General features: G+C 38.3%; 2 protein-coding genes across 6 annotated transcripts; one reads left to right on the top strand and one right to left on the bottom strand.

Moving 5' to 3' along the window:
* Nucleotides 1-742: 742 nt before the first annotated feature.
* Nucleotides 743-9,565, bottom strand: THAP5 (THAP domain containing 5). 3 transcript variants are annotated; one of them, XM_010587354.3, is made up of 4 exons: nucleotides 9,359-9,457; nucleotides 6,116-6,170; nucleotides 5,374-5,566; nucleotides 743-4,457 (listed from the first exon to the last, which is right to left on the bottom strand). In XM_010587354.3, the coding sequence occupies exons 2-4, from the start codon at nucleotides 6,142-6,144 to the stop codon at nucleotides 3,543-3,545; spliced, it is 1,137 nt and encodes a 378-aa protein (XP_010585656.1). In that variant the 5' UTR covers nucleotides 6,145-6,170; nucleotides 9,359-9,457; the 3' UTR covers nucleotides 743-3,542. The 3 variants fall into 3 exon arrangements, with proteins under 3 accessions (XP_010585656.1, XP_023400309.1, XP_003407261.1); XM_023544541.2 differs by lacking the exon at nucleotides 6,116-6,170 and having other exon boundaries at nucleotides 9,322-9,422; XM_003407213.4 differs by lacking the exon at nucleotides 6,116-6,170 and having other exon boundaries at nucleotides 747-4,457; nucleotides 9,359-9,565.
* Nucleotides 9,566-9,846: 281 nt separating this feature from the next.
* Nucleotides 9,847-17,509, top strand: DNAJB9 (DnaJ heat shock protein family (Hsp40) member B9). 3 transcript variants are annotated; one of them, XM_003407214.3, is made up of 3 exons: nucleotides 9,847-9,977; nucleotides 11,648-11,874; nucleotides 12,811-17,509. In XM_003407214.3, the coding sequence occupies exons 2-3, from the start codon at nucleotides 11,658-11,660 to the stop codon at nucleotides 13,260-13,262; spliced, it is 669 nt and encodes a 222-aa protein (XP_003407262.1). In that variant the 5' UTR covers nucleotides 9,847-9,977; nucleotides 11,648-11,657; the 3' UTR covers nucleotides 13,263-17,509. The 3 variants fall into 3 exon arrangements, with proteins under 3 accessions (XP_003407262.1, XP_010585657.1, XP_023400310.1); XM_010587355.3 differs by having other exon boundaries at nucleotides 9,869-9,983; XM_023544542.2 differs by lacking the exon at nucleotides 9,847-9,977 and adding an exon at nucleotides 9,990-11,172.
* The last annotated feature ends 366 nt before the right edge of the window (nucleotides 17,510-17,875 follow it).

Genomic DNA, 17,875 nt, shown 5'->3' with positions numbered 1-17,875 from the left:
TGAACATAATTTAATAAGCAAAAAAGTATGTATTTGAACACCAATTGGCAGAGCTGTGCAATTGAGCTGGAAAGAAAAGAAATTCATCTGTATCAATATTCCAACACTTAATACATGGCTGATTTTTTTTAGATCAAACAAAAACACACATAAAATAAAAAGTTCTACTACGGAACAACTGTATGATGTTGAGGTCAGTATGTGGCTTATTTATACTGATCAAATTTTTCTATAGTTGACTTACCTATCTCCCTGACTTGCAGACACAAAGATACACAGCTTTCTTGGACTTATTTCTCTTTGATTATCTAGGATAGAAAGTAGGGAATAAAGCTTGGGGTAGGGGCAAGGACAAGATAGCCTCTAATAAAAATCTTACTGGTTACTCACATAGCAGATAATTGCTAAGTTGTACTGTCCATTGGAAACATAGTATGTTTCAAAGATTATATGAAGATCCATATATTGCCCTAGCCATTCTCAACATGAAGGACACACATTTTGTTAAGAAAGTTAAGTGGCAAGAACCAACACATGCTAAATAAGCAAGTCCAGAATATTCATCCAAATATTTTTTGAGAGAATATTGTCAAAGATACAAAAATGAACAAAAAATTGTTTTCAAAAAGCTAACAATCTAGTTGAAGAGATAGTCATAGATATCTTCATGCTGCAAAAAAGTATTAAGTAAATGCTTTTTTTTTTTTCATAGTGTTATAAAACAAAGTCCTACAGGAGCAGAGAGGAAACAATTCCAACTGGAAGAAGAGATGACATTCTGCCAAAGAGGCATTTTGGGCTTTAAAGTCAAAATATAATCTTGGCATGCTGGTGATTTTAGGAAAAAAGCCAGGTATGATGACTTATTTGGTATGTTTGGGAAACGCTAAAATGTCCAGTGTGGCTAGAATACATGACCGAATCAGAGATGATCATATATACAACAACAAATTTGACTTCATTCTGTAAGTAGAGAGTAATCAAAGATTTCTAGACTAAGGGATTACATGGTGGGTGGGTGACATGGTTAGTTAGATCTATAGTTTAGGTAAAAAGCTGACAGTAGGGCCCAGAATGATACTGAGATGGAAGACTGGAAATATAGGCAAGATCAGTGTTGTGGATTGAATTGTGTCCCCCCAAAATGTTTATCCATATGGCTAGGCCATGATTCCCAGTATTGTGTGACTGTGCACCATTTTGTCATCTGATGTGATTTTCCTGTGTTATAAATCCTACCTCTATGTTAATGATGCAGTATTAGAGGCAGTTATATTAATGAGGCAGGACTCAATCTATAAGATTACATCGTGTCTTAAGCCAATCTCTTTTGAGATATGAGAGAGAGAAATGAGCAGAGAGACACGGGGACCTCATACTACCAAGAAACAAGAGCTAGGAGAATAGTGCATCCTCCGGACCAGGGGTCCCTGTGCTGAGCTCCTCGACCTGACCAGGACCTTCCCCCAGAACTGACAAAGCCTTCCCCTGGAGCTGGAACCCTGAATTTGGACTTCTAGCCTCCTAGACTTCAAAGAATAAATTTCTCTTTGTTAAGCCATCCACTTGTGGTATTTGTTATAGCAGCACTACAGAACTAAGACTATAAGCTAGGAAGCTCCCAAATAGTCCAAGTGATAAATATTGTTGGCCTGAACCCCAAATATAATTCAGATGTTAACTGAGTTAGGCTGAGAATATCGTGAACCAAACAAAGACAAGACAGGAAAATATCTTAAATACTTAAAATTTATTAAGTTTAAAGAAATACAATTAAACATATAAATTTTTCCTGAGTAAACTGTATCTTTAAGCAAACAGAAAATTACTATGATGTACACTGCTAAAAACTGAGTGCAAACTATATGTCATTATTGTGATTTAAAAAGGTTCTTATTTTCATCTGTATAATTAATTTTATTAGTATTAGCAAAATGCAGCATGACACTTAAAAATAATACAGTATTAACTCTACCAAATGTCTGCACATAATTAATGAAAAAATTCTACCAAATTTTTTCTCATGGTTACCCAATAAAGATAAAAGTTTCCCAATAAAAGTTACACCTCTAGACAACTTTTTATAACTAGTTGACACACACATTCATATAATACCAATTAATTTTATAAGGCTGAAAAAAGTTAGTGAAATCTGGCCAAACCTGATCATGCATTTATAAAACAATCAGTATGCTATTTGCTGTTCAGAGTCAACTAATATTTATCGAGCACCTCCTATTTCCCAGGCTCAAAAACATGTTCCCTCAAAGAATTCTCAAATACATCATACAAGAGAGGAAATAGTATCTTTTGGTTTACAGATGAGGCCGATAGGATCATGTCTGACATGTAAGTTGTCCTTTAGTAATATATTTAATTACATTGACTGACGGTTTTCAGGGAACACGTAGCCTATTTCTTCACATTTGCGTTATTACCACTCTCTGCTTTTATATTCATTTTTTAAAAGTTCTTGTGGATTTAAACAGTATTTTTATTTACAGCATCATCACTTCTCTTTCCTACTTGTCTCCCTAAGGTCATCATCACATATCTATAATTTCTTACTTATAAATTTCAGTAAAATATACATAGGCGACAATGTACAGTTTTAAGTATTAGTCTGTAGTTCTGGAATTTAAAAATGACACAGGCACATACTTTAAAAAGCTATACCTATTAAGTAGATAGACTACGATTTCTAAAATATACTTAAGCTTACTTTTATCTTTTTGATTTATAAATATAACTTTATAATTATAGGATGTTAAAAAGCTCAAATGATTATCTATTAAGATGGTTAATCATATATAAGGTACTCAAATACATATGCTTTAAAGCTTAAAGTACTTCTCCTAAGAACTGGGCTAATGGGTGATTCCCTATTTTAGTTCAACTGGAATAAATTTACAAAAGGAACATTATCTTTTATATTATAGGTGTAAAACTACAGCCAAAGGTTAAAGAGCACAGAACTCAATAAATATTGAGGATATCCTAAAACCTAGCAACACCAGGTTCTAGCCAACTTCTAGTATTATGAAGTATAGGCTGTCATATAGAAAACCTGTTCTGTTAAAAGCACTCTTACAGGAAGGGAAAGAGCTCTAAAGAAACATACTATTAGCGGTCTAGGAAATGCCCTTATTTTACAGATTAGGGACTAAGGCTCAAGCTTGGTAAGTAACTTGCCTAAGGTACATGTCAATGGTAGAACTAGGACTGTTTCCAGAGCCTGACTTCTATTCTGGGCTCTTTTTACCATAAATCACAGTGTTTGCTCATTTAATGACTTATTCACATTATTTATTTACTATATTTTTACTTTAATTTAGGAAATAATCATACAATAAAACTGTTTTTCTCATCAACAATTCTCTGATTTTTCTTAAAAATGAGCATTACAGCAAGAGAATGTGTAACAGTATATAACATTAGAACATTTTCATAGTTCAAGATGAGAAACTTATACAGGAAAGTTCACTTTATACATAATTTGGTTTGGCTGCAAAAAACATAAATGTTATAGCTTTGAAACCTCTTTATAGCATAGTAACTTCATACGTTGTGAAATGGTTTTCTATAATCTTGACATTTTCTTCAGATAGCCAGTTTTCCTGTTTTAGCTGCCTTATCAGGGCTTCCAAAGACTTCAATCTTCCTAGAGTTTGTTGCTCTTGTAGTTCAAGAAGAGTTATCTTTGAATGTAGCTTAGAAACTTTCTGCCAAAGATGTTCCTTGTTTATGTCTTGTCTGCAGTAAGAATGTTCAATTTGTAAAACCTCTGTTCCATAGTCAACATCTTTAGATAAGGAATCTTCAGTGTCTATGTCCTCCATTTCCACGGTTTCTTGTTGGGCAGGTATAAAAGAATTAATTGTTGGTCTAGAATTTTCCGCGGGTACAAAAATGGCAATAATGGATTCCTTATCTGCATTTAATTCTTCGACTGTTTGAGTAATTGTGCTGAGTAAGACTGGATTTTCCTGTGCCGACTTAATTTCCACAGAATTATTTATAAAATTTGGATTAGCAATATGATTGGTAGTTATCTCAAACACTTCTTGGGTTTCCAAACAGTGCTGAATATCTTCAGAATCTGAAGTTGTCAAAGTAATAGTTGTAGAATTTATATTCTCAAAAGATGTGTGAAAACCACCTACACCTGTATCTTGGTTAACTGATATTTCCAAAGAAGATTCTGGTTTTTCAATACCTTGTTTAACGAGATTAAGAGTTAGTATATTATTTTGTATACTTCCTGTTTTTGGAGCTGGTAGCTTCACCAAACCAGACGACTCAAGTAATTCTGCACATTCGGGGAGCCCATCTGTGGTAACTGTATTTTTCTTTGGCTCATTTGATGCCAGTGATTCTTCCGACTTGGCTTTTAGGCATACTTCATTTTTATCCTCTAATTTTGTCTTCTGAGACTTTCTTTTGGAAGGGTCTTTTCCCTAGAAAATAGTATTTTCAAATTCTAAAAAATGTGCCCTTTCCAGGTTTTCCTTAATAATTCCAAACCCAAACCCACTGCCGTCGAGTCCATTCTGACTCACAGCAACCTGCTAGGACAGAGTAGAACTGTTCCATAGGGTTTCCAAGACTGAAATCTTTACGAAAGCAGACATCTTGCTCCAGCGAAGCGGCTGGTGGGTTCGAACTGCCAACCTTTCTGTTAGCAGCCAAGAGCTTAACCAGAGCTCCACGAGAAGTCATGTTACTCAGGGCTGATTATTTAATAACTGAGCAGTATACTGGCCAAGTAAGCTTAAAACAAAAAAACCTAGTGCCGTCGAGTCGATTCCGACTCACAGCGACCCTAACTTGAAAAAAAAAAAGCTCTAAGTATATAAAAACTCAAATATACCTTAAAGTGTTTTTTATATAGCACTAAGCACATTCAAAAAAGCCCTGGTGGCACAGTGGTTAAAGCGCTTGTCTGCTAACCTAAGTCAGTGGTTTGAACCTACCAGTTGCTCCCATAAAGATTACAGCCTTGAAGACCCTATGGGGCCGTTCTACTCTATCCTACAGGGTTGCTAAGTCAGGAACGACTCAGTGGCAACAGGTAAGCACAATCAATACATGAGGGAAGAATTTCAGATCATTCAAATGACCATGAAAAAATCTCCTCTTGTTAACTTATGTGTTATCTTTTATTACTTCTTTTAAGCTATGCTTCAAGACAGTTTAAAATTAAAAAAAAAAAAAATTACTCTTTTGAAAACAAGTATTAGTTTTAGTTTTCCCTAAGTACCTGTTTTCTCAGCCGTTATCTTTCCCTCTCACCCCCTCTAGCTGATAACCTGCCTGGCAATCTGCCACCCTGCTCAACATTAATTTCTCTCCCCCACACTCTGCCCACAATACCTGATTGTCTTCAGGTACAGAAAATATTGTTGGAACTGCAGTTTGTTTCAAATATCGAATACCCCATCTGATGTCAAGAGAGTCAGGAGTAAAATGGTCACTACACAGGAACTGGTATTTACTAGGAACCCATGAATCTCGTTTCATATTCTTTAGCCATTTTTCAAGTCTTTCTTTGTCATGCAGAGGAAACCTGAAATTAAAAAATAAAAAAAAGGAAAACTTTGCTACATTTTTAGTTTTGCCAGAATCCAGACCTACATATCTAGGTCACCATCACTACTATGTAAGCGAATTGTCATGCCAACTTTCTCTGCATTAAGAGGACTAAGATAAAATGTGTTCCTACAAATGATAAATTTTGTTCATATTTTCCATGGATTTAAGTTCTATTTTCTCTTGTGTAGTTTGCCTAGAACTAGGAAGGAGCTTCGAATAAAGTACAAAGTTCTATTCAAATGTATTTCATAGTAATATATGTCAAATGGTTTCTTGTCTATAATTCAAAGGTTTTTAGCTTTAGACTTCTGTTTATATGAATTTTTAAAAATATATTAGAAGAATTTCCAGAAAGTATGAGCGTCAAACATAGCGAACACCTTTCTCTTACAGACAACAAAATCTGAAATAAGGAGACCTAATTTAAACAAATGGTTTTGCTGACAATAAAAAAGAAAATTAAATCTTACAAAACTACCAATATTCCATTCTCTTTACTGGTATTAGCCTCAATTCTACTTACATGGAATTTAGTCCAGTAACTCCAGACATCTATAACCAATTGGAACTCTAAAGTACTAAAAGAAATTCCGATGCAAAAAAACCAAACATGTTAAAAAGAGCAGACTCATATTTTATGATACGAAACAAATCAAGTAGAAAAGATAGAGAAAGGCAAGATAGCCCTTTATATATACCGTCCCTGTACAGACAATTACTTGGATTTAGAGTTGGCCGTAACATATTACCATGTGTTTTCCAAGCAAAACCAGATTAATGGCAGTTTTTCTACCAGTCTAATAGGTTTAATAGGTTTGGGTTAACTATATTAAAAATTATTGACAGTAGACTGTATTTCATTTGATTTTCCAGTAACACAGTTCAAGACATACACTGTATAATAATTTCCTATTTTTAAAAAATAGTAGCAATATAGGTTCTTATACAAGAAGAGGCTGCTTTACACTTACCACCAATCCCAACCATTTAAACTTTGTTATAGCATGATTCTTTTCTAAATTTTAATAGTTTTATATGATGTTATGGGAAACGAGTCTGAGTATTTTGTAGGAAGTATTTTCCCTTGAAGTCCTTATATGGAAAAACCAGATGTTCTATCTTTGGAAGTTCTCACCACAGATACAATATTCATACATCACCGGAAAAAATTTTCACCTTGCACATAACAACTTAGGTTATAAGTATGACAGGCATGACCAGAAAAAGTCATTCAAAGGCAAAATGAATTTTAAGAGGCTCTGAATACTGCTAAAGCCATAGTTAATTTCACACCTTTACTATTATTATCTAAAATGGGAATATGCCTGTTACAATGACATCTTTTTATGTAATTTCATTTACAAGGGTAGTGTTTGCAAATTACATCTACTTACTGTACCTATATGCTAAGTTATCAAACAAAGAATACATTTTGTGAATATCCTTACTGGTAACTGGATTGTACTACTTTCTTAATGGAAAAATTGCTAAAAAAAATCTCCTGGAATACATTTCTGGAACAATTTAGTATCTTTATGTTGGTCCAATTTGTTTAGTAATTTTGATTCACTTATTCCAAAAATAGAATCAGATAAACTGAACATTATATGTAAATATTTATGGAATCCCCAAATTCATAAAAATTTATATTACAGACTGCTTTATAGGGTTAACATAAGCCAATTCATTTCTTCAAGTTTGGTGCTATTAGGAAAATAAAAGTAATTTTTCACTTTTATTTTGTAAGTTACATATGGAAACAAAAACCTACCAAAATTAAAAATTGTACCTTCACTTCACACTTAGAAGGGGAAAAAAATCTTTATAGTTGACTTCATCTGGCACTACGTTTTTTTATCCCTCCTTAAAAACATTAACTGCGAGGCTCACAACGGTCAAAGAATTTTTAGTCTGGGATTATGCCCTCTCACCCAAATCCAGGGCCAAATAAATCATAAATCTGGGCTCAAATACAGAATTAAGTTCAACCGAATCATCCTTTATTACAAACTTTCTCAGAGATAGAGCCATTAATATAGCAACATTTTCCAATCAATTGATCAAGAATTCCCTCCCCAAGCCCCAAATATCTCTTTCGCATCTTGTGGAAGGGTTTCAAGGGAGACAATCCCGGAAATATTGCCATGCAGTGTGAATGACTTGGAGTTATCACTTCTCTTACTTTTGTCTAAGATAATGGAAAGCAACTGAATCATCAGTGGCCAGAGAGCTTCAGGTCTAAAGTAAAACAGGCTTCGAAAATTAGCTGTGGTGAAGATTCAAAGAAAGTAAAAGACGACCAAGTTAGATCTACATGAATTATTTCCAAATACAGAAAATATGGAAACATAATACTTGGAATATATTCATTTTTATGTTTTCTATATACACTAATTATTTAATGTGTACCAGCCGCTGTTTTATTGCTTTAATTTACACTCTGAGCATGAAAATCCTACGGGCAGTTCTATTCTGTCATATAGGTTCGCTAGGAGTTGGAACAGGCTCCACAACACAGAACAACAATACCCTCCCGGAAAGATCTGAGGCAACTACCACTCAAATAATTTGGCTAGTCACTGTGCTACGATGCTGTGGTGCCAGGATTTAAACGCACTAAGTCTGGCTTTAAAACCTCTCTCTGTTCTTCTGAATAAAAATATGGACTCCTATAGTTTCCCAGAAATATTTCCTGGCACTAGTAATTCGGAAAGGCACTTAACTCTCCTGTTAAGCTTTCAAGGACAGTTACTTAATCTTTCTGAGCTTATTTCCTCAGGGGAAAAATGTAATTAAATAATATCCACCCAGAAGTGCCTCGAAGACAGGCCTGGTGATCTGCTTCCGAAAGGTAACAGCCTTGAAAACCCAATGGAGCAGTTATACTCTGCACACATGGGGTCGCCCTGAGTCGGAACTGATTCCATGGCAACTAGCAACAAAATGCGCCTAACTCACAGGGGCTGCAAATTAACTTTGCGCCTTCCCACTTTGCCCTTTACAAGTCTGATGTTAGTTCCAACCAAACAAAACCCATTGCTGTTGAGTCGATTCATGTCACTTAGGTGATGGCTAATGTCCTTCAATGAAATGAGGTCAAGTGGGGTAGGGAAGCGCTCTGAATAACGTGGGAACACCACGAAAACTGTACTGTTTTAACTGCGCTATTAACACCCTGGGAAACCCTGGTGGTACAGTGGTTAAAGGTTCGGCTGCTAAACAAAAAGTTGGCAGTTCGAATCCACCAGCCACTCCTTGGAAACCCTATGGAGCAGTTCTACTCTGTCCTATAGGGTCACTATCAGTCAGAATCGACTCGATGGCAAGACATTTGGTATCAACACCCAGAGTAGCCCTGGTGGCGCAGTGGTTAAAGTGCTAGCTCAGCTACTAACCAAGATGTGGGCAGTCCGAACCCACAGGAGAAAGCTGTCCTGCTTCCGTACAGATTTACAGCCTTGGAAACCCTATGGGGAAGTTCTACTCTGTCCTATAGGGGCGCTATGAGTAGGCATCCAGTCGACGCCAATGGGTATCAACCGCCAAACAAGTCCCGTGTCTCGCCACCAGCCCAGCGTCCTCGCTCAGAAAAAACATTTTCAGATACCCTGAACTCCACGCCCACCCCCGACGCCGTGACCGACCATGGCCTATAAGCTGAGGACTAAGTTACAGAGCAGACAGGAGAACTGAAGCCCCTGCCCCAAACGCTGCAGGACGGCGACCTACAGGCAGGACTGACGTTACTGCTCCAGAGACGACTTACGGATAAAAGCTCAGCTTCCGGTCTTTATTGTTCCGTCCCCGGCGGTTCTTACAGCAAATCGCTGCGCAATAGCGCGGCATCGCTCAGGTGACACCCCGGGAAACCTGGGCCAAGGAGGGGCGCAACCCGGCCCTCTTTACTGAGGCGGGGCCGCAGATTCACGCCACTCGAGCCACTGCGCCTGCGCCGGGATCAGCCGAGGGGAATGACTTCTCAAACGTCGACTCACTTCCGCCTCCGAGGGCCGCAGCGCCAATCTTTCGGGGTTGGGGACGGAAGTGACGCACAGGCCGAGCGGCAACAACAGTTTTCCACGTGCGCGTAGAGCCTCAGGGTCAGGTGGGAAGGCGGAGCCAATGGGGAAGCGTTTCGTGTAGGTCTTCTACTTAGGCGGCTGCATCAGCTACGGCAGCCCGCCAGTGGGAAGCGGGTTGAGGGGACGCGGCGGCGGCAGCAGGAGGAGGAGCGCCAGGTCGCTGTGCAAGCGGCAGGGGGGCGCGCGCCGGCTGCCGGAGGCCGCGGTGGCGGGGGTGAGGGCCCACGACCGAGCAGCTGCGCGGAACCCATCGTCAGCGTCGCCGGCGCTTCGACTGTGAGGAACAGCAGTAGCAACCGAAGGGTGCGAGTGAGCGACGAGGCCGGATCGCGGGAGGGGTTTGGGAGCGTCCCCGAGGCCCTGACCGGTTTTTGTGGGCAGGCTTGGCCTCGGCGTCCGCCTCAGTCGCCCTAAGGGTTTCGGGCTTCGTGGTGTTCATGTCGGGAGGAGTAAGAGTAAGAAGACGGCGAACCCCAGAGTAGTGCGTTTAGGGTTTTGGGGGTGCCGCTGGCTTTCTCGGGTGTCGGGCTGCTCCTCCCAGGGATGGGCCCGGGCCTGGACCGGCTGCGCGTGTGCTCGTCTCCAGTGGGTGAAGGTTGGACGGTCCAAGCCGGCCGGCCACCGGCGCGGGGAGTAGGGCCCAAACTGCTATTGGCCTGGTTCTTCTCGGGGATGAGCAGTCAGTAAAATACAAAAGTCAGTCTGCTTAGAAATGATTAGATGTTGAACTTGGAACAGTGGGGTAACGCTTATGAAGCCACTAATAAGGCGTCTCCCAGTCGGTCTTAGACCCGCGGGCCTCGACTAGGGAGCAGCCTTCAGTGGATGCGGCGTCCGCAGGACACGCTCCGTTTGTGTTCTTTTTAAACCAGAACGTTGTGCTTGGTCCTTGGTACTCGTGACTATGAGTAGTTCTCTGGAAAGAAGTAATCCACCTGCTAATTACGCCGAGGAGAGGCCACAGGAGAGGAAGGCAGGCAGTTTCCACAAACCATAGTGTCTTTTCATCAGCTTTGTTACTGTGTCATCATAGGTTATTAAGGGCTCCTGAGGTACAGTACTCAAAAACAAAAAACTGGAATCACTTGGTTTTGAACCACCAGTCATTAAGTCTGTATTATCAGAGGATTGTCGTTGAATTCTACTTTAAGGTTAGAGAAATACTTTGATAACTACTGCAAAGTTTGAAAATAAGAATTTATCTGAAATACAAACTATGAAAGTTCATTTTTATGGCGCCCATAGCAGAAACCTTGAATTCTCTTTAATTATGTGTTTTAAACAAAACTTATCTACCCATGATTCTTGGTTAAATATTTTGTTTTTTACTTTTGTTTTTTTAAAAGAATTATTATACTCTGTTGTCAGTATTAGTATTGTGCTGTTAACATTCTGTTTGCAGTCTTTGGTTCACCTTTCTGAATTGCAAGCTGAAGTTGGTGCCGCCTTAGGGAGGGAAGATTGTTATTAACTTAGACATACCGGGCTATTTACCTTGGTAATTCACTTTTTTTTTCTTGTGAAGTTAAATACATTTTCTTAGCCCCTTGGAATATGAATTCTTGAAAATAAGATTGGGATCTTTTAAAGAATGATTTGGATTTTCCGCTATTTCTACAGTGCTTGCGTAGGATGGGTTTTTAATATTAACTGGTAAAATTCAGTTATTGAATATTTTTGTCTCTACTCTGACTATGGCTACAGTGTTAGTGTGACAGGCAAAGCCAAGAAAATTTTTTTTCAGTTTGGTTGAATGCTGGTTGCCATCAGGGTTACAGCTAAATTGGGGGTAATAAAACTGATAATGAAATAACATGTTAATAGATAGCACTATTTCATATGTCTAATATTTTGATATTGCATTAAGTATTCCTTGTATTCTAAAGGTTCACTGGGTTTTTGTTTTCTTAAAATAAAAGTCTTAAGACTAAGACATCTTAAGATGTAAAAAAATTTTTCTTTTTATCTTTTAGGATATTAGAAATGGCCACTCCCCAGTCAGTTTTCATCTTTGCAATCTGCATTTTAATGATAACAGAATTGATTCTGGCCTCAAAAAGTTACTATGATATCTTAGGTGTGCCAAAATCAGCATCAGAACGCCAAATCAAGAAGGCCTTTCACAAGTTGGCTGTGAAGTACCACCCTGACAAGAATAAGAGCCCTGATGCTGAAGCAAAATTCAGAGAGATTGCAGAAGGTAGGTAAATGAATGATTGTCTCTGAGGTCTCACGGGTATTAACTAGTACAGGAGAATGATAGCTAATAAAGTGTGTATGTATTTGAAGGTTTTGTGGAAATTGGAGCAGAGCAGGAGCTGCATTTAAATATAGTGAGATTATCTGAGACTATTTTCTTATAACAGATACTTTGATTCTTGAAAAGATGAATGTTACTAGATGATTTTATTGGTATACAAATCTAAAAACATTGAAAATGTACTACATTTTTTCATTATTTATAAAATTGCACGTTCTATGCAAAAATGAATTTTGAGAACCCAAAACTCACTTAAGAACTAAACTTATGAAACAGTATTTTACTAAGTAGGGAAATTAAATCAAAACAGGCTCTGAAATGCCTTGAGTTTTTTCTTCCTATTTGATATACATTTCAAAGCCATATTTGTCTTTAAAGAAAAAGTATGGAGTAAATTTTGACTTAAGTTCTGAAACACGTGGCACCTCTTGAGCATTCAGCAGTTAATGGTTGGTGAAGGTAACTGAGTAGGGAGTTGGAATTAAACATTTACTTCATCTAGTAAAGTGACAACTCCTATATTTCTGTTAATTTTTTATGTTTGACGGTTTAGTTTTTTAGTACAGGTTATGGCTTTACACAAATAATATGAAGAGTAAAAAACTGCAGTTGTTGCCAGCATGTTTATCTGTAATATTGGTAGTATTCGCTTAACAAATATTTATTGAGTATTACTAGGAGCAGGAATTGTGCTAACTGCTGATAACACAGGAGTGAACAAATCAAAGTAAATCGTTTTTACTTTAGTCTTACGTTTGTATAATTTTGGCTTGTGATGTGAAATCTTTCCCTAGAATCTAGAATTGGATTCATTTATTTGAAGAGATTTAATTGTGTATGATTTTGAGTACCTTCAGTTATTTTTATCTCTTTCAGCATATGAAACCCTTTCAGATGCTAATAGGCGAAAAGAGTATGATACGCTTGGTCACAGCGCTTTTACTAATGGTAAAGGACAAAGGGGTAGTGGAAGTCCTTTTGAGCAGCCATTTAACTTCAATTTTGATGACTTATTTAAAGACTTTAGTTTTTTTGGTCAAAACCAAAACACTCGGTCCAAGAAGCATTTTGAAAATCACTTCCATACGCGCCAGGATGGTTCCAGTAGACAAAGGCATCATTTCCAGGAGTTTTCTTTCGGAGGCGGACTGTTTGATGACATGTTTGAAGACATGGAGAAGATGTTCTCTTTTAGTGGCTTTGACAGTACCAATCGGCACACAGTACAGACTGAAAATAGATTCCATGGATCTAGCAAGCACTGCAGGACTGTCACTCAACGAAGAGGAAATATGGTTACTACATACACTGACTGTTCGGGACAGTAGTTCTCTTCCTGTTCTCACTAAACCCAACTGGTCGACTCTTCCTCAGTATCTTTGATGCAAAACAATTTTCTGTGAACCATTTTGACAAGTGCATGATTTCATTTACTTTGAACAACTTGATATAGCTATTAAATATATTTAAATTGTTTTTGACCAGTTCAGTAGCATTCAGCTAGTTAGAGAAATAAGCAATTATTAATTTCCCTGATTAGTAAAAGTTCTTTTAAAAGAAAAAGATATTATAAATCTGCCTGGTCTTTTTTTTCATTTTTCTGCCCTTGGGCTCATTAATGTGGCCAGTTTTATTACTAAGAAAAGATTGAGTTTGCCAGGTACTATTTAAGGATTAAAATTTAAAAGTTATTGTAGATTTCAGTTGTGTGAAGTTGACTGGTTATTGCAGTGAAACTTTTAGTAATTTAAAATTGCATGCTCTGTAGCATCTTTGACTTGGGTTGTTAAATGTGTATGACACTGTATAGTTGAATTATTCAGCAAAAGACAACAGTATCTTGGATAATTGCCACTGAAAGATTTAGAAATCTGTTAACTTTACAGAGTGATTTAAAAAAATTTTTTTCCTGATTTTTTCCTATTGAAATTTATCTAAATTTAGAAAAGCTAAGGTGTGGTTTGGTATTTACCACAGAACCGTGTCCTACAGTGGAAGTGGAGTGAAGGAAGTGAATGTATTGCTTGTAGTCATTTAGGTGGAAAGAAAGTTGAAAACTTAAGGAATGCTACCAAGAGATTGTTACGTGTTTGGCCCCTAGTTAATGATTTTGTAGTGTTGAAATCATATCTACTTTACACATCTTTTCATATTTCTTTCTTAGTTGTTGACACCCTAGATTTTAATGTGGATCTGTGTTTTGTTTTGTGGTTCCTCTGCACTCATCCTTACCTAGAGATTGACTAATACCTCATTCAGTTTGCAAAACAGCCAGTAATTTCTGTGCAACCTTATTACGTGCAATATTTTTAAATCCTAAGAAATGTGCGCTTTTGTTTTCTGATAGACTTCTTTAGTTCTGCACTTTTCCATGTTATACTCCACATGAGTATTAATCCTATGGATACATATTAAAACTAGTAAATGTCTCATGCAGCATTGTGTGTGAGTGAAAGAAATATAATATTTACAACCTCACATTCTCTGTTGTCATTTATTGTTAAAAGCTTATGCAATTCTGGAGGTTTAGAGGGTATATAAACAATTGGGCTGTATATGTGGATCATAGGCCATATTTTAGGATTACTTTTGACTGACCTGAAAACTCTGATAGGACCTTATGTGCCGTTTGGTAGTTTCCCTTGTTTTGTTACCATCCTCCTTCCCTCACATGTTTTGTTAGTTTGAAGACCATGTTAAATATAATTTTGGTGTATTTGCTTGCTAGGACCAAGTGTTCTGGCACCAGTTCCTTCTTCAGGCCTGATTGGGAAAAAGCAGATACTTTGCATACAAGAAAACACTATGGAGCAGTTCTTTGTAACACATGGGGCTGCCATTAGTTGGAATTGACTCAGTAGCAACCAACAGAAACATATTTGTTAATCTTTAAGTTGAAAACTGAAGAAAAACAATTTTATTGTATTTAGGTATCATAATTATTTCCAGGAAAATATGCCTATTTTTGTTTTACAGTAAGAAAATAGCTATACCTTGAATTTTAGACTGAAGATTGTAGACTAGCAAATAAAAAATGAGGAATCAAGGCTAAGTTTAAGGGCATAGTATTCTTATATTCTTAGCATCTGTACCTTTTTTCCCCAGGCCTCTCTTCCCTTGTTTTCCCCATGCTGAACGTTTATTTTGATTTCCTGTGTTCTGACCTCCCTTTTAGCTCTTTGGCTATCAAGAAAGATACTGAAGTAACCTATAGAGGTGTGTGTGTGTGTGTAGTTTAAAATAGAAGAAACTAGAAATTAAACCAGTAAGCAGCGTAAGTTTCCTCAATAACTTAAAATTTAACTTAATTTTTTCTTGTTTATGGATTGTATAGATTGTACAAAGAATGAAAAAGAAAACCTATACTTGAAGAAATGACCAATAAAATAGTTTAATCTACACTCCTTACACGAATGAATACAAAGTCTTTCAAAATCTTTATTGCTTCTGGGAAAATAGTTTATCCTGACTAAATCTTTGTTGAGCTAAATTCTGTAACTCAAAGCTTTGAGTTTTTTTGGTTCAATATGTTGAGTTCGCTGCTATAGAGCAATGTAGTTGGCATGTGATTCTTTTGGTTATTGGTGTCATGGTGTTTCAGAATGGCGTAATTAGCTTCTATTGATCTTATGGCTGTTCACAGGCAGTCTTTGAGCTAAGAGTTTTAGGCCCAATTGGCTGAGGTAAGCTTCATGAGAACTTGGGTTGCCCAAGGTAAATGAAGAATTTTCACGTTTTGGGGAGTGGTTATTTTAATTTTTGAAATAGGTTTTTGTTTAGTAGTTAAAGGAACACACTAGTGGAAAGTGAGACCATTGCTAAACAGAATAAAGAGATTGGTACCAGCCATAGGTCTCTAAAGCTTTTATATTCTTCATGTTAATGCTGGGGCTTTCAGTTCCAGGTGACAGGTTGAATACAGTTAGTATATGATTATTTTTCTCCTCCGTTGGTCCCAATGAAATAACAGACATAAAAACGAAGTCAAGCCAGTTTTCGGAAGTAACAGCCAGATGTTTGAGACATTCCAGGAATGTATAAAGCAGAAGGGATTGGATTGGGAGAAATCAGAATAAAACCACAGCCAAAGTATCCTGGAGAAGCTCCAAGGCTCAGATTGGAAAAACAGCAATAAACATAGTAAAATGGTATTAACAGTAGGAGGAGTAGTAGGTGTCAGAACCTGTATAACTTCAGAAAAAAAAAAACTTCAGAGGACAGTGAAAGTCAAGATCAGCACAAGCTGAGTCCTATGAGTTGGAGGACAGACATACCTCCACCCTCCAAACTTTTTACCAATTCTGACACCAGCCATCCTTCCCGTGGCACTCTACTTCTCTGCTGGGTTTGGTAATCCATTGCAATATCCACACAATTTACAGACCATACTTAAGAGTTAAGTGATTTATTAAGGAACAGGGTATAACTCAGGATCAGGAAACATGTAGGCAAAGCCTCCCTTCTTCAGTGCAGGACGGCTTTCTCAGCTCCTTTCAGCCGTGCAGATCACACTCAGGACAGGCCTCCTCTCAATTCATCTTGAGGGGGCTGAGAGGACACCCGCTCTTCTCAGCCCCCTCAGGATGGTCTCCTCTTGGCCCTGCTGTCTGTCACCTCCAGCTCTGCCTCTGGGCCCCTTCCGGGCCTGTCGCTGCTGTCTCTGCTACTGGGCTACTTCCAGGCCTCTGTCTATCTTCAGTGTTAAACAGCCTTTGACCGTGTTACAGCTCTTTTAGGACGTTCTGTGCCTCCTCATTCCCTCTGCTTCTGTCCTTTCTACCTTCTGCTTCTTGCTGGTTTCTGTCTCTAAAAACCTCTGTGGGGTCAGTTGCTTATATACACAACTCCTTGTCAATTTCAAGGCATGGTTCCTCCTGGTGAGGCCACAAACTGACCAATCCCCACTTCATTTGCATAGTAGGCTACAACTCATTTGCATAGTCGATTGACCAATCCCTGTAAGATGCGTACCAATCACAGGGCAAGCTGCAGCCCAGGATCAGACAAAAAGTATCAAAACCAAGTTGTTTGCAGTTTACCCAGGACAACAGACAGTAACAAACCCTCTGAGGTAAAAAACTAGGCCAAAGGTAACTCCTCAAGATTTAAGGGAGGGGGGGAATCTCTCAAGCTGTTTTTCCAAAGAAGCAAGACTAAAGGCGGTGTAAAGGAACTCATTTCACCATAAACCCCCTCCCCAAAACAAAACAGACGGAATGGGCCGGAATTCAATCATAACAATTCATTGAAGAACTGCCTTGGGGATTTCTGCCTTTCTCCAACTTCAGGTAAACAGTTGTTGACAGGTTTGCTTTTTCTTCAGGGCAGGGACTAAGAATAGCTCTCTGAAGAAAGGGGTTATCTCTGGGGAGGCTTTCCAGTGAAGGTATTGGGGGTGTGATAGAAAGGCAGAACAGAGGTGAGGTGAATTTCCACTTGGAAGTGGGGAGGGTGTTGGTGAGGGAAGACAGCACTCCACTCCCAGAAAAAAGCTTCCTTACTTTGGCATTGTGGGGGCCAGTAGCCTCCACATGACCACGCATTCGCCTGTAGTCTCCTGCCTGTTGAAATGCTTGGATAACATACACAGACCACAAACCCTATTTCAAAAGGAGGTCTAATGGAGACATACATAATTGCTGAGGAAAATACTTTACTTAGTTATTTCTGCAATTTGATGTAGTCCTTCTTAAACACATACAGATGTCCAAGGAATATCAGACATTTAAGGAAAATCAACACGCATTTTAGATGGATCAGTCTGGCTGCTATCTTGATAACAGATTGTAGATGGGCGAGGGTGGTGCAGGGAGACTGGTTAGGATGCTATTACAGTGTTCCAAAATCATTGCAGCTGTACCAGGGTGGTAATAGTGGAGGTGGTGAGAAGTGGTTAGATTCCAGATGTATTCTGAAAGTAGATCCAGCAAGATTTCCTTTG

The sequence above is a fragment of the Loxodonta africana genome, chromosome 8 (assembly GCF_030014295.1).
Source record: "Loxodonta africana isolate mLoxAfr1 chromosome 8, mLoxAfr1.hap2, whole genome shotgun sequence".
In the NCBI taxonomy this organism is placed as follows: domain Eukaryota; kingdom Metazoa; phylum Chordata; class Mammalia; order Proboscidea; family Elephantidae; genus Loxodonta; species Loxodonta africana.
This window is presented reverse-complemented; position numbering and strand designations above follow the sequence as displayed.